This window comes from Centruroides sculpturatus, unplaced genomic scaffold (genome assembly GCF_000671375.1).
Source record: "Centruroides sculpturatus isolate CEXI.00-Female unplaced genomic scaffold, Cexi_2.0 scaffold2924, whole genome shotgun sequence".
In the NCBI taxonomy this organism is placed as follows: domain Eukaryota; kingdom Metazoa; phylum Arthropoda; class Arachnida; order Scorpiones; family Buthidae; genus Centruroides; species Centruroides sculpturatus.
Genome location: NW_019387074.1, coordinates 1 through 15,859, shown reverse-complemented (window position 1 = coordinate 15,859; position 15,859 = coordinate 1). Strand labels below are relative to the sequence as shown.

The following is a 15,859-nucleotide window of genomic DNA, read 5'->3' as shown; positions in this document are numbered from 1 at the left end:
TATCAAACGATGAGATCAGCCGATTAATTGTATCGTGTACAATATTTTACACCCCCAAGGAAAATACTGTAGGTCTACGGTAAAATCGATTTCGTTTTCCCACAGTTAAACTTCGCTGCTAATTGTTGTGATAACTTTAATACGAACTTCTAACGACAGCACATTTTTTTCGTTTTTCGGACATTTTCCAACAAACTGAAATGAATTTCCTTTGTTGCTAGACTAATTTATTAACACCTGCACCTAATTTCAAGGGCGGGAGAAGTGCCCGGGATGGATTCGAACGAGAGTTTAGACTAATTTATTATATTAGGAGGTAAAAACGTTGTTGAGATGGGTTCTTACAATAGTTTAGACCAGATACATTCGCGAAAGTGGTCGCTTATTACAGGTGTTATATGTTGTTCCGAACCAAAAATCGATGCCCACAGATCGATGTCGCATTACACAGGTGGTCGTTTAATACAGGTAACTTATACGAAGACTCTATGGGTAAACTATTCCATGCCAGAAATTTTTGCCCGTTTTGACAGGTGCCCGTCGAATGCAGGTGGTCGCCTAAGCAGTTTTCACTGTATTTAGTTTGCGTAACTTCACTTAACCTGGCTGAATACAGCAGCAACCTTCTTGGCCCCCGAAATGTTTGGTGAAGGAAATATGGCCCGTGGGCTATGATAAGTTGGACAGCGCTGGCTTATAAGACCACACCCACCAGTGCCCTTTTGGTAATGTCAGGATTGACCCCTATCAAATTAGAAATTAAACATTATTTGGCAGGAAAATCTTGTCACCTTACCCTAGTGAGATTATAGTGACTCGGATGTCAACAAAATGATTAAAATAGGTAAGATTCCCCCAAGTTTGACCTTGATCGATGATATCAAAAAATTCAGCATCAACAAAAATACCCTCCCAACTTATGACTACCATCCCTCCCACCAGCTTGCCCCTGACATTTACTTTATAGATCCAGGTGATCATTCCATGTTTAGGATTTATACTGACGGTTTCAAGATGGGTGACAACGTGGGTGTGGCTTTTGTAGTTTACTCTGACTTAAACCATCAGCTTCACAACACTTGCTTCCATCTAGGTTAGGTTAGGTACACACTGCTCAATAACACAGGCAGAAACTTTAGATATTTATATGAGCTTAATTCACATTGTAAGGAACCAAGTCCGAGCGTTATTTTTAGTTACTTTTATTTTTGCTTATTATCCTATTTTTGTTTGGGGCTTATGTTTTGTTAGGATGAAGGTTTCCTCACCATTCACCTTACAAACTTAAAAATAGAAGAGAAACCAACCACCAACGAGAGAAAAGTGCCATAGGAAAAACTCACGAACATTTGCACTCTCGAGCGGAGAAAAGGGGGAGACTCCACAAGCATAACTTAGGACCTTGCTAAACCTTAAAGAATAAAAACATCCCAAAAATTGTCAAAAAGAATAATGTAAAAGGTTAGCGAGTATTGTCGGAAAATAGGCTGCCAGACAAATAGAAAAAGTTTGTTAGCAAATAAGTATGTAAATGAGGGGAGTGATTGCATTCAGAATTGTGATGTCACCTCACAGTATAAAGACCGAACCTCAAGTGAAGATGGATGAGGTGAGCTTCTGTTAGCAATGAGCGTGGTGAGCTTTGTAGCAGTAAATGAGAGAGAGGTGTCCGATAGGATAAAATAGTTCCAAGGCAAGTTTGAAGTTATTCGATTTGTGGATCGAAGATTAGGGAAAGTCTTGAGTTGAGGAAAAGGGTTCCTAGTATATTCAGGTGACGATTAGGATCTTTAATTCATAAGAATTATTGTATATAAGTCAAGTCTTTGAAATTTTGTCGAATTCCAAAGGGGAATAGAATTAAGTTAGAAAATAGATTGAATTGAGTTTTGTCAGGTTGATTCTTATTGATTTTCATTGAATAAATTGTTATTTGATTTTTTACTAAATTCTGTATATAGTTATTACTAGAATTTTATTAAATATTGGATTGTTATTGACTAACTTTGTCATTATTTAATTTGGTGCATGCTTAAAATCCAGGCCTGGCACACTAACGCGTATCTGTGTAAAGTACCCGTTAGGGAACAGCTATTTCCGGCACACAGTCGTGTCGATAATCGTTGTAGAAAGTCGGAAAAATAATATAGTGCTTTACAACATTAGGTGTAGGGAGGACAAAAGACACTACTTAACACTATTGCATTTATTCTGACAGTAGGATGGCTTTACACAGGATTGCAAAGTCTGATAGCTACTTAAAACTCATCCATCTCATACACTACATTTTTAGATACTTAAACATTAGAATAGATTTCCAATGGGTCCTGGGTCATGCGGGGGTTCTTGGCAACGAGACTGCTGACCATCTTGCTAAACAAGCTGCAAAGTCTTCAGTCACTAGTATTTTCAGTTACATTCCTACCTCGTACATCAACAATCATGTCAAGAGGCAAAACTTCATTCTCTGGCAAGACAGCCAGGACCATGACACCACTGGTTTACCTAAACTTCCATCCCCAAGGTTGACACTACTGCGATTCTTCATCACTTTTATCCTAGTTACACCCTCACTCAGCTACTTACAGGACTCGGCAACTTTAAGCAATATTTTCATAGATTTAACCTTGGGGACAGTCCACAATGCAATTATGGTATTCAGGAGGATCAAACACCGCCGCAATAGGTATAATCACATTAGGGATATTTTAATGAGAGCTGCTATTCTTGAAAGGTACAACTGGCCTTGCAACCTGCACCAACTCATTCACATGTGTACAATGTTCTATCATCTACTCACATTCATATCACTTAGTGGGGCTCTTGAGAACACTCACTCCAGGGACACGGATGGCAATTAGCTTTCTCTTACTTTGTTTCAACTGTCGGTATATAGCTGCCTGTCAACTTTGTATTTTAATTCTTATTTTCTGTCTTCTTTTTCAGTCTAAATTCGGTTAGTTAGGTTAGGTTAAGTTGAATTAGATTAGGGTTTGTTAGCTTTAATTGTCTGATTAGATTCATCCTAGGTTATGGTAGGTTAGTTTAGTTAGTAAGTTAATGTTTAAAAAAATAAAAATTTTAAAAATTTTGGGGTCTTGCTCATTCATCTCGTCTAGTTTGCTTTTTGCACTGTCTTTCTAGCTGTTAAGTAGCATTAAGTAGTTAGGTCTTCCTACTAACAGCCACTTGGCACTAACTTCTACACTTAGCTATTGGTGTTCACTACACTCAGGTTTTCTTTTAGAACCTTCAGGGGACTATGGCCTTGCAGCCTAAAAACTGCATGCCAACATCATAGAGGGTACTGTAGTCTTATGTGTATGCCATTTAGAGGGATCCTACCTTTCTCTATCATCTATCTCCTCTCCTTCCCTCCCTCCTTCCCCTCCCCTTTCCATTAACCTATTTTCTGCCAGCTAAACACTTTGTGTACGGTTGATGTCTTTCTTGTATGTATGTATGTATCTTGATCAAATGGAGACTCACTGCCCCAGCATGAGTATATGAGCATATGGACTAGACTGGATCACAACCACATTATGTTATCAACTCCTCCTCTGAACACTGTCAGGCATTCCAAGCTTCAACCATAAATGGGATGATCTATGCCAAAGTGACTTGGTTGAACTGGTCTCCAATTCTGAATGCACCCTTAATGGTGTTAGGGCCAGGAATGTTAATAAATCAAGAGATTCCTGTATTTTGCATAATGGCTGAATTAACCAGAACTGTTTTTCTGATATATTCTGAAAAATTTTTGAAACAATAGCATTAATAAAAGCTAGACTTTTTCAAGTTATATTTTAGGACTATTTTTGTTGCATATTATTAATATGACTGTAGAATAATCATGTAATTTGATAAATATTGGTTCAAATAAATATTAAATTTAGATTAATTCAAATCATGAATACGAGAAAGTGTACTAAATAGCATTAACTAATGCATTTGCTATTCATGAATATCTCTAGTTATCTAATAAAAGAATATTGTTAGTTTTTAAATTTGTTATATTGCAATTTTATAATGTATTTATTCTTAAACTTACCATATAGACTTTTTAGCAAATTAAATATTGTAATAGTTATGATTAAACTTTTTGAGAATATTAAAATTTGTTGCCTCTATATAGATAGAAATAAGAAAAGTTTCTTACTGTTCTTACAAATATGGAAGAACTGATATCTAAGGGAAGAGAAGAAGAAAGAGAAGAAAGTTCCCAAACAATTCTCTGTTCCTTTTATGAAAAGTAATTTAAAATCAGCATATTAAATTTCTGAAAATATGAAAATGATGCAGATTGTTCACTTACTTGTTTTTCTATTGTTCTATCATGCTGGCGTACAAATGCATAATAATGACCAAAAGGTCCATCAACTGAAAAAAAAAATAATAGTAAACATATACTCAAAATGTGACGGGTTACCAATTAATAGAATAGATCTGGCTATTATAGATTATAGCATAAATGTAATTTGATATTTATGAATAAACATAAACTACACAATTTCAATTTTAAAAAAATTTGCAAAATATATTCAGCATATTTTTGATTTGTATTTTAAATTATTCTCATGACTTTGGCATGATTTAATTATAAGAAATTTATAAATTGACAAAAGATCAGATAAAAGTTTTTTAAATTTAGCCGTGCTTAAGCACACGTATACATGTGAATATATTAATATTTCATGCTTGTAAATTTGTAAGACCAATTTTAACAACAAAAATAAGAAAATTAACATAAAAAAATAAATCATTTTATAGTAAAGGAAAATTCATTTAGCAAACAATATAAACTGTGAAGCATTTTATGGAAAGAAGGAACGACCAGGCAAATTATACATCAAATAATTTTGAGATGTGATGCATCCAATAGTACAATTTACAAGAAAAAATGGTTATCTTATGGAAAAATTGGCTCAGAAACAAATACCAAATGCTATTGCATCTTGGGATACTTGGTTTTGGTCCTTACTGAAAGACATGTTCCGTCATCCAAATTGGGAATGAAAAAATTACTGTGAATAGATTAAACTGGGAATCAAAGCCGATACAGTTCTTTTTATTCTAAAATACACATGGTTGCAGGAAAAATACTGTTTGAAAAAAATAAGAAAAGTTCTCAATGTTGATGATGATATGTATATTCCACTTGACCAAGAAATTCCTGGAGGAAAGTTTTTCCATGATTTAGAACATTCTGTCCTGACTGCCAGTTTGCATTTTTAATTCTGATTCAAATTAACAAAGCAGCAGATAATTTTATAGGCACAGGAATATTTCCAACCCATATTATGCAGATGGAACTATCAATACATAAATATATAGTTTCAATTAAAATAACTGACATTATTTTGCATTAAAAATACATAGAAGAAACTAAAACGTTTTCATGTCTCCATCATGTCTAATCACCAACAACAAACAGTCTTCCTTTACAGAAACAACCTTTTATTAGAGACATATTTTTATGGAGATGTAGCCTCTAATAAAATATTGTTTCTGTTAAGGAAGACTTTTGTTACTGGTGATTGAATGGATATGATGGAGATATGAAGACATTTTAGTTCCTTCCGTATACTTTTAGTATAAATATATCTTAGGAATCAATTTTTCTTTATGCATTAATTTTTCATATTCTGGCACTATCACTGACCAAATTTTTTTCAGAACATGGCAAGTGCCCATTATATAAGAATGTGGTCAACTATCTGGAGTCTACAAGCATTCACTTAATTAATATACAGTATTGACCAAGATTGGTGCTTTTATGTTCACAGGCACCAGTGCTAGTCAATACATCCCTATACTACTTGAACAAATCCTATCTGCTCATGTTAAATACTGTAATATTATTACTGTACTTCTAATGTGCTAAAATAAACAATTATTTTTTATTATGAAAATTAAAACCATAATAATTGTTTCATAATTGTCATTTTTATTTATGAAATAGCATATCATAGATTAATACTTTTATCCATTTAAACAGTTTACTTTTGTCAGTTTATTTTATAAACACATTTAACTAAATATTTAACTTCTAGTAAAAAAACTTTTGTTACTAGAAGTTACACATTTAGTTAAATGTGTTTATTAATTCATTCCAGAACTGAGAAGAAGATAATTTTAGTCAATTTATTTATTGAACAATATCTACTATTTGATATACTATTGGACACTATAGATCAGCACTGGTCCCTATAAATATGAAGGTCAGGTCCTTTGGTGCCTCTGGAAATTTCTCCAAATTCACCCTATTATTTAAGATATGAGAAACATTGCATATAAGATGATAATTTTTTAACTTTTAAATAATTTATTTTACATGTTTTCTTTGATGATTTTAAATTAATTAATTCAATTTTCAATCATCATCATAATTATATATTAATATAATTAAGGAAACTTTTTACCTTCCATATCCCATGTTTCAAATTGAAGAGGTTTCAAACATTGTTTATAAAAATTTGCCAAAACGTCATCTTTTACATGAGGAGACTAAAATTTAAAATATAATAATTTTTTAAATGGAAAAGACAAATTTTATTAATAATGATAAATAATTACACAAATTATGATGAGTACTTAATTTTATTTTTGAAAATTTAGCTAATGAAATTTTCAAACAACTAACTTTACTCTTTAAATTATTATAATAACCAAATTCCAAAACTTTTTCTTTATTTCTTATAGAATAATTTCAAAAGAAAAACTGCTATATCAAATTATGTATAAAAAAAATCAAAAAACAAATTTTAAAAATAGTGTTATATAATTTTTTAAAGTGATAAAATTTATCTGAAAGGGGAGAGAGATTATTCAAATTATATCTGTAATTTAATTTATATTATTTTAAACTACTTCTCCAATAAAGGTAATTAATAATAAAAATTCAATATATACAGAAAATAAAGATTAGTTGCTAATATATTTCTATGGTCATCATCAAAAAAAAAAAAAAAAAAAATTCTATTATTCAGAGCATTAGAATTATCTTCACTTGTTTACTTTATAACTATACTTTAATCCAGTAAAAATTATAATGTAAATAAACATATTCAACTAGTTAACATCATTTACATAAACAACTTCAATCCAGTAAAAAAATGTTAAGTTTTGACATTCAATTAGGGATTTAAAATTAATAAAACTTTTATTATTACTATTAATAAAAACTAGTTAACCAGCTGAATGACAAGTATATTTTAAAATTTCACAAAAGAAACACAAAATCCTTATCAACTGTCCATATCACATTCTGGGAACAAACAGTCTTATGGCAGAGTTAACCTTTTACTATAGACTTTTATCCATCTCAATACGTAAAACCTACAATTATAGGTGGATAAGAGCTTACAATAAAAGATCTATTCTGCCATAAGACTTTGTGTTTCTTCAAAAATATTTTTTGTGAAATTGTATTATTACTGTTGTAAAGTTTTTCAATAGAATTAGAAGTCTTTGCATTAATCAGTTTATCATAACAGTGTTAAGTAAATAGAAAAATATCCTGCTTTTCAGAATTTAATTTTTGTAAAATGAAATCTGTTTTTTATTATTTTGGCAGAAAGAAAAATATTCCAATAGAACTACAAAGTGACATTTAGTTTTATCTCTTTGTGGTTAATATATTTTATGAACAAAATATGACTGAGTTTTGTTTACATTTGCAAAGACAAAAGTGTTATCAGATCCATACATAATCTTTATTAATTCATAATGAATATCATATATTTTTTTATACATAAGACTATATTGTCAAAATACACTAATTACAGCTAAAGTTGATGGACAATTAGTATTTACATATAATATAATAACTGATTTAAAGATATATGATTATAATCGCAAATTAATAATATTTTTTTAAATATTCTTGATGTTTTTATTTGTTACTGAATTTATATCATATATCAATTTATTCTGAAAAAATAAAAATTTTCTTGTTAAACTTACCTGTACTGTTTTATATTTTAAAAGTATATCTTGTGATATTTGTGATTGCTTTGGTATAAAATCTGTAAATTCAAATTAAAAAAAAAATACTTAATTGGTCAATATTCCATAATGTAAAACAATAGATAAAACTTTTTATAATGAAAATATAATTAAAGTTCAATCTTAATTGTGTAATAAAATATTTACCTGTAACAGTTTTATACAATGAAGAAAAATCTCTAAAATAAAAGTGAAATTTTTTAAAATTATAATTTCTATCTAAATAAAATCTATATTTAAAAATGTTTCATAAATAATACATTATTTTAAACTTTACTATTTATTTAAAGAAATGAAATCTTAAAAACTGTTGTGTTTATGATGCAATTTATTTATTTATATTTAATTAGAAAACATAATAGTAGTCATACTCAACATTAAAGTCAATTATTCCATTAAAAATCAAAAATAATTTTGTTTTTTAAAAAGAATAAAAAGTATTGTGCCTAAGATAATAATATTGTTTAGTTAATTTTTGATGATTTTATTCTAACAGATTACAAAATTGTAATTTTGTTAATCAGAGATTAGAAGAATGAATAATTAGCATTAAAAAGTAATGCTACTTTAACTTGTATTATTTTCATTATTCTTATTTTATTATTTAGAAGAAATTAGTTAATAAAATAAAAATATTAAATAAAGAAATAAAGTTAGCTTGCTAAGAATCTTATCTCATAATTGGATTAAATGCCAACTGTTGTTTTTTGGGAAGAAAAGTGAAGCTTCAATTGTACTTGCAGAATATTTTAACAAGTGTTATATAACAGAGAGGGCCAACAAGTCGATCGCGATCAACCGGTTGATCACTTGTGATGTCTTGACTTAATGTGTTACATTTGTAACTGAACATAATGCAGAAAACACAACTGTAGTGATACTGGACCTCTGCATCTTTCTCAGATGCGGTTTTGTTGGTCCATGTGCAATCCATTTGCATACAGTTGTAAAAGGGGAATAAGAAATGTAGACAAAGGATCATAAAACCGAAAAAACGAAAGGTGGGGAGAGGGACAGAGAGAGTAGGTCAGGTAGAGAGGAGGAAGGGTAAAGTGGTGGTCTCCGAAAGTGACAACGTTGAATTTCAATTTTTCTTCTGTTTAAATGTAAGTACCTTTCCTTCATATTTTAAATCAAATTGTGGCTTTTCTTACCTATCTAAACATAGTATGTATTTCACACCTCCCTCTCGCCATTTAGATTATGCCTATGACAACAAGTCAACCGCAACACATTTTAAAGATAAAAAATAGATGTTATGTACACAAAAGTTGGCAACCCCTATTATATAAGATTAAAAATCAAAACAGAGCAGCAATGTGATATGACAATTTTCTTGCATCTGCATCTACCATCAGAAGAAAATTACTGATTGACGTTTGATTGAAAGTTTATTTTTGATCAGTAAAGTTTATAAACTAAGTCTACATTAAAACCATTTTTGTGATTATTAGATGTAAATGTATACATAATACTTATAATGTATTTCCTTGATTCTAAAGCATACTTTTTTAAATCTGTTTTTACTTATAGAATAGAAATGCATCTTACATTCACAGTCTAAAACGATAATCTGAAATTACATGTGACGTATTATTACCAATAATAAACATTTTGGCATGTCAATAGTCACATTGTTCAAGTGAACTTTGCTAGTAATAAGCATTTAATTTAAATTTCTTTTTGACATTTAAAATACTTTTGTCAAGATGATGATATGATGTACTAAAAAAAAATTATGGCAGATACAGAAGAATATGGAAATAACACTGCTGAATATTGCCTTTCATGGAATTTGTATCATTTTTCCAACTGTTTGATTTTTTTACTTAACAAAACTTAGGAAAAACTTTTAAATAATCAATTTTATTTCTTTAAAACTTAAAAATATGTTTTCACTTATCTCTTTTATTGTCTATGACACTGTGTATTAAAGTTTATTTATTTTATAAACTTTAAAAAAAGCTTTATTTATTTATTGCCAATATTTTATATGAGAAAGAGAGAGAGGTTTTCTAAATTTTTAGAGTTTACTTTAAAACATAATTCACAAACTTATTTTTGGAAATATCTGGATGCAATTGTTATTACTTATTTTGTAAAGATTAAATCTGCAATTATATTACATGATTTCAAGTTAATTTGTACAAGGTTTGCATTCTACTATTTTAATTTGCAGCAAATACTGTAATAAACCAAACCTACACAACTTTCTTGCTTGTAAACTAAATTCTAAACTTCATACACATCAGACAAGGCATGGAATCATATAATAGTTACAGATTCATACTTTAGTTAAATATGATAATCATAATAAAATCATAGATTCATAAATTAATTAAACATCTTAAAACTAATTTTTAATTTGAAATTAGATAAATTTAAACCTTGCCAATCTTTCTTCAGAAAATCGATCTTTTACTGTTTGTAAGACCCCAGATGAATATGCCTCATTTTCTTCTGGAACATTTTTATGTTTAGGTGAAGAAATTTTAGGTGAATTTTTACTCATTCCAGGAATACAGCCATTTGCTGCAACTTTACCTAAACGTTCTAATATCCCATTAGACTAGACAAAATTAAACAAAATATTTATCAAATATGATGCAAATAATAAGAATTACAAATTCTTAAAATAATAGAATAATATAAATTTAGAATAGAATAAAATATATCTTTTATAATATAAAAATAATTGAAAACTTACAAAATGTAAGAAGCTTAGTACAATATAGTGACAGCTCATAGATTCAGAAAATGGTGGCGGCCAGATTATAGAATTTTAACATAAATAACAAAACAAAAATAAACCATGCAAAATTAGGCATGTTTTTTATCTGTTTATTTATAGGTTTATGGTATTAAATTATCAATGTTATGAAGAATACCATGACAGGTTCAAAATATGTAAATACAGTAAGCACTAGCATAAATAATAATGAAAACTGAAAAAATTTTTAAGAAGCCCTTAAAATTGAAACAAATGCAATAAAAATGAATATATCAAACAACAAAGCCTGATTTGTATATAGAAACATAACGATTGCCTTAAATAATCAGGCTATAACTCCACTAATTTAATGCTTAATACTAAGTAATTTGCTACTAGAGGTAGACGTTAGGTTCCATCTCTTAACTAAATTAATAATTATAATTTTAATAATTTAGAATCATCTGGAAGAAAAAAATTATTAAACTTATAATCATTAATTTAGTTAAGAGATGGTGCCTAACATCTACCTCTAGTAGCAAATTACTTAGTATTAATCATTAAATTAACAGAGTTATAGCCTGATTATTGAAGGCGATCATTTGGTTATGCTTCTGTAAAAATGAGTAAAAGCAATACATAAACATATGATTTAATATACAGTAGAGCGTCGTTTATCCGAATCAACTGGGGACTGGGGTGGTTCGGATAACTTATTTTTCGGATAACAGATTATGTACGAAAAAATACCTTAACCTATCCCATGTTGAAATTTTTCTCCATTGCGTGTCGCTTCGCGTTGAATTTTCGTCAATGTTAAGCTTAATGTAAACTTTTTAAAATAATAATCATGGCTATTGTATTGTTAAAAGTTACTTCTTTATTTTTTACAAACAAAATATATATATATATTAAAAAATAAAAACAAAAAAATTATAGTTTAGAAGTTAATCTAGTATCAAAAACGTTCAATTCAGCATGACACACAGTCCTTGGAATAACACCACACAAAAGTGTCAGTGCTGCCAGCTATAACACACACATCAACAAAAAAAATATTGGAGTAGCCCAAGATATAGTCGAAGATTTCAGCGCCACAGCACTAGCGAAAATTTCAATTTGCCGACTGGAATTCTTTCGGATAACCGACGTTTCGGATAAACGACGCTCTACTGTATTTAATTATTACCAATTCATTGGAAATACCATTTAATTAAAACAAAATCATTTATATAATAAATTCTCAAATATTTTTGGACTGTTTGCTTGTCCTAGGGATCATCATAATTAAAGTTACAAAATTATTTCTTAAAATATAAATTTAAAAAATTTTTTCTTTTCAATATACATTTAACAATTCTATCCTTTCTGAATGCTCGATTATAATTTAGCAACTTGTAAAACATTAAAATTTCTTAACTATTCTGAACAACTGTATTATATTAATAATTAAAAATAAATAGAAATCAAATAACCAATTTTTATATAAATTAAAGTTATAAGCAAAATATTAAAAACTTAAAAATATTTATAACCAAAGATAAATTATGCTATAATTTTGTTTTGCTGATTGCAACTGTCCTCTGAAAATGAATAAATTGAAAGCATCTGGAAAATTTTGTGTAATGATTTGTTCCAATAAAACAGTGTTTGTAATTTAAACTGTAGCTGAAGAAAAATATATACAGTAGAACCTCAATTATCCGGACCTCTATTATCCGGATTTTCGATTATCCGGATTGTTCGAAATAAACAAAAATTTGACGAATTTGCTGATTTGCACTTGGCGAATTACGATACTGTTTATGTATGTGATGGAATGCATAATTTTTTTTTGTTTCAACAACATCTCACCCGGCACAGTGGTCGTAAACTCTTAAATATATTTTGCGTCGTAATAAATATATAATTTGACATACGTATTTATAAATACAGTAACTTATATTCAAATTATATGATTTCTATGACCAAGTGCGGCATTTGGGCAACTTGGGCCACCGCCTATGCCTCGCTGTCCAAAGGGCCTCACTCCTCGAAGGTTTATGCATTACTTAAAAGCTGCGAACGCGACGAAAAAATTTTACTTGTCATAAAACGATAAATAGTTTATCAAATTTTTATTCATAAAAATGCAGTTTCAACTGCTTTTTATTTTATAAAATGCGTCTTCTTGCGTCACCAGAGGGCCTTTTAAACAATAGGTAGTCTGTTAGCACTGATCAGTAGTAGTTCAAATTCAATACGAACGTTTGTTTCTTGAAAATTTGATCACGATTTAAATACAGTATTTATTTTTAATATTACCGATATGGCATCGAAAAGAAAACGTGTATTATCATTAAAAGACAAATTAAAGTATTTGTTTCGATTATCCGGATTTTTCCTTATCCGGACTACCTTCATCCCCAATTAGTCCGGATAATCGAGGTTCTACTGTATNAATAAAATCATAGATTCATAAATTAATTAAACATCTTAAAACTAATTTTTAATTTGAAATTAGATAAATTTAAACCTTGCCAATCTTTCTTCAGAAAATCGATCTTTTACTGTTTGTAAGACCCCAGATGAATATGCCTCATTTTCTTCTGGAACATTTTTATGTTTAGGTGAAGAAATTTTAGGTGAATTTTTACTCATTCCAGGAATACAGCCATTTGCTGCAACTTTACCTAAACGTTCTAATATCCCATTAGACTAGACAAAATTAAACAAAATATTTATCAAATATGATGCAAATAATAAGAATTACAAATTCTTAAAATAATAGAATAATATAAATTTAGAATAGAATAAAATATATCTTTTATAATATAAAAATAATTGAAAACTTACAAAATGTAAGAAGCTTAGTACAATATAGTGACAGCTCATAGATTCAGAAAATGGTGGCGGCCAGATTATAGAATTTTAACATAAATAACAAAACAAAAATAAACCATGCAAAATTAGGCATGTTTTTTATCTGTTTATTTATAGGTTTATGGTATTAAATTATCAATGTTATGAAGAATACCATGACAGGTTCAAAATATGTAAATACAGTAAGCACTAGCATAAATAATAATGAAAACTGAAAAAATTTTTAAGAAGCCCTTAAAATTGAAACAAATGCAATAAAAATGAATATATCAAACAACAAAGCCTGATTTGTATATAGAAACATAACGATTGCCTTAAATAATCAGGCTATAACTCCACTAATTTAATGCTTAATACTAAGTAATTTGCTACTAGAGGTAGACGTTAGGTTCCATCTCTTAACTAAATTAATAATTATAATTTTAATAATTTAGAATCATCTGGAAGAAAAAAATTATTAAACTTATAATCATTAATTTAGTTAAGAGATGGTGCCTAACATCTACCTCTAGTAGCAAATTACTTAGTATTAATCATTAAATTAACAGAGTTATAGCCTGATTATTGAAGGCGATCATTTGGTTATGCTTCTGTAAAAATGAGTAAAAGCAATACATAAACATATGATTTAATATACAGTAGAGCGTCGTTTATCCGAATCAACTGGGGACTGGGGTGGTTCGGATAACTTATTTTTCGGATAACAGATTATGTACGAAAAAATACCTTAACCTATCCCATGTTGAAATTTTTCTCCATTGCGTGTCGCTTCGCGTTGAATTTTCGTCAATGTTAAGCTTAATGTAAACTTTTTAAAATAATAATCATGGCTATTGTATTGTTAAAAGTTACTTCTTTATTTTTTACAAACAAAATATATATATATATTAAAAAATAAAAACAAAAAAATTATAGTTTAGAAGTTAATCTAGTATCAAAAACGTTCAATTCAGCATGACACACAGTCCTTGGAATAACACCACACAAAAGTGTCAGTGCTGCCAGCTATAACACACACATCAACAAAAAAAATATTGGAGTAGCCCAAGATATAGTCGAAGATTTCAGCGCCACAGCACTAGCGAAAATTTCAATTTGCCGACTGGAATTCTTTCGGATAACCGACGTTTCGGATAAACGACGCTCTACTGTATTTAATTATTACCAATTCATTGGAAATACCATTTAATTAAAACAAAATCATTTATATAATAAATTCTCAAATATTTTTGGACTGTTTGCTTGTCCTAGGGATCATCATAATTAAAGTTACAAAATTATTTCTTAAAATATAAATTTAAAAAATTTTTTCTTTTCAATATACATTTAACAATTCTATCCTTTCTGAATGCTCGATTATAATTTAGCAACTTGTAAAACATTAAAATTTCTTAACTATTCTGAACAACTGTATTATATTAATAATTAAAAATAAATAGAAATCAAATAACCAATTTTTATATAAATTAAAGTTATAAGCAAAATATTAAAAACTTAAAAATATTTATAACCAAAGATAAATTATGCTATAATTTTGTTTTGCTGATTGCAACTGTCCTCTGAAAATGAATAAATTGAAAGCATCTGGAAAATTTTGTGTAATGATTTGTTCCAATAAAACAGTGTTTGTAATTTAAACTGTAGCTGAAGAAAAATATATACAGTAGAACCTCAATTATCCGGACCTCTATTATCCGGATTTTCGATTATCCGGATTGTTCGAAATAAACAAAAATTTGACGAATTTGCTGATTTGCACTTGGCGAATTACGATACTGTTTATGTATGTGATGGAATGCATAATTTTTTTTTGTTTCAACAACATCTCACCCGGCACAGTGGTCGTAAACTCTTAAATATATTTTGCGTCGTAATAAATATATAATTTGACATACGTATTTATAAATACAGTAACTTATATTCAAATTATATGATTTCTATGACCAAGTGCGGCATTTGGGCAACTTGGGCCACCGCCTATGCCTCGCTGTCCAAAGGGCCTCACTCCTCGAAGGTTTATGCATTACTTAAAAGCTGCGAACGCGACGAAAAAATTTTACTTGTCATAAAACGATAAATAGTTTATCAAATTTTTATTCATAAAAATGCAGTTTCAACTGCTTTTTATTTTATAAAATGCGTCTTCTTGCGTCACCAGAGGGCCTTTTAAACAATAGGTAGTCTGTTAGCACTGATCAGTAGTAGTTCAAATTCAATACGAACGTTTGTTTCTTGAAAATTTGATCACGATTTAAATACAGTATTTATTTTTAATATTAC

At 29.0% G+C, this 15,859-nt stretch overlaps 1 protein-coding gene across 1 annotated transcript; it reads right to left on the bottom strand.

Moving 5' to 3' along the window:
• Window positions 1-3,503: 3,503 nt before the first annotated feature.
• On the bottom strand, window positions 3,504-10,988 carry LOC111616133. Its single transcript, XM_023357556.1, has 6 exons — window positions 10,395-10,988; window positions 8,155-8,186; window positions 7,966-8,027; window positions 6,423-6,507; window positions 4,316-4,380; window positions 3,504-3,749 (listed from the first exon to the last, which is right to left on the bottom strand). The coding sequence occupies exons 1-6, from the start codon at window positions 10,517-10,519 to the stop codon at window positions 3,549-3,551; spliced, it is 570 nt and encodes a 189-aa protein (XP_023213324.1). The 5' UTR covers window positions 10,520-10,988; the 3' UTR covers window positions 3,504-3,548.
• Window positions 10,989-15,859: the final 4,871 nt, after the last annotated feature.

Excerpts from the sequence above, each read along its gene's own strand:
- LOC111616133 (XM_023357556.1), bottom strand. The coding sequence starts at position 10,519 with ATGAGTAAAAATTCACCTAAAATTTCTTCACCTAAACATAAAAATGTT. Across the intron at positions 8,187-10,394 it reads TCTGAAGAAAGATTGGCAAG|AGATTTTTCTTCATTGTATA; the intron begins GTTTAAATTTAT and ends CTTTTATTTTAG. Across the intron at positions 4,381-6,422 it reads TGAAACATGGGATATGGAAG|TTGATGGACCTTTTGGTCAT; the intron begins GTAAAAAGTTTC and ends TTTTTTTTTCAG.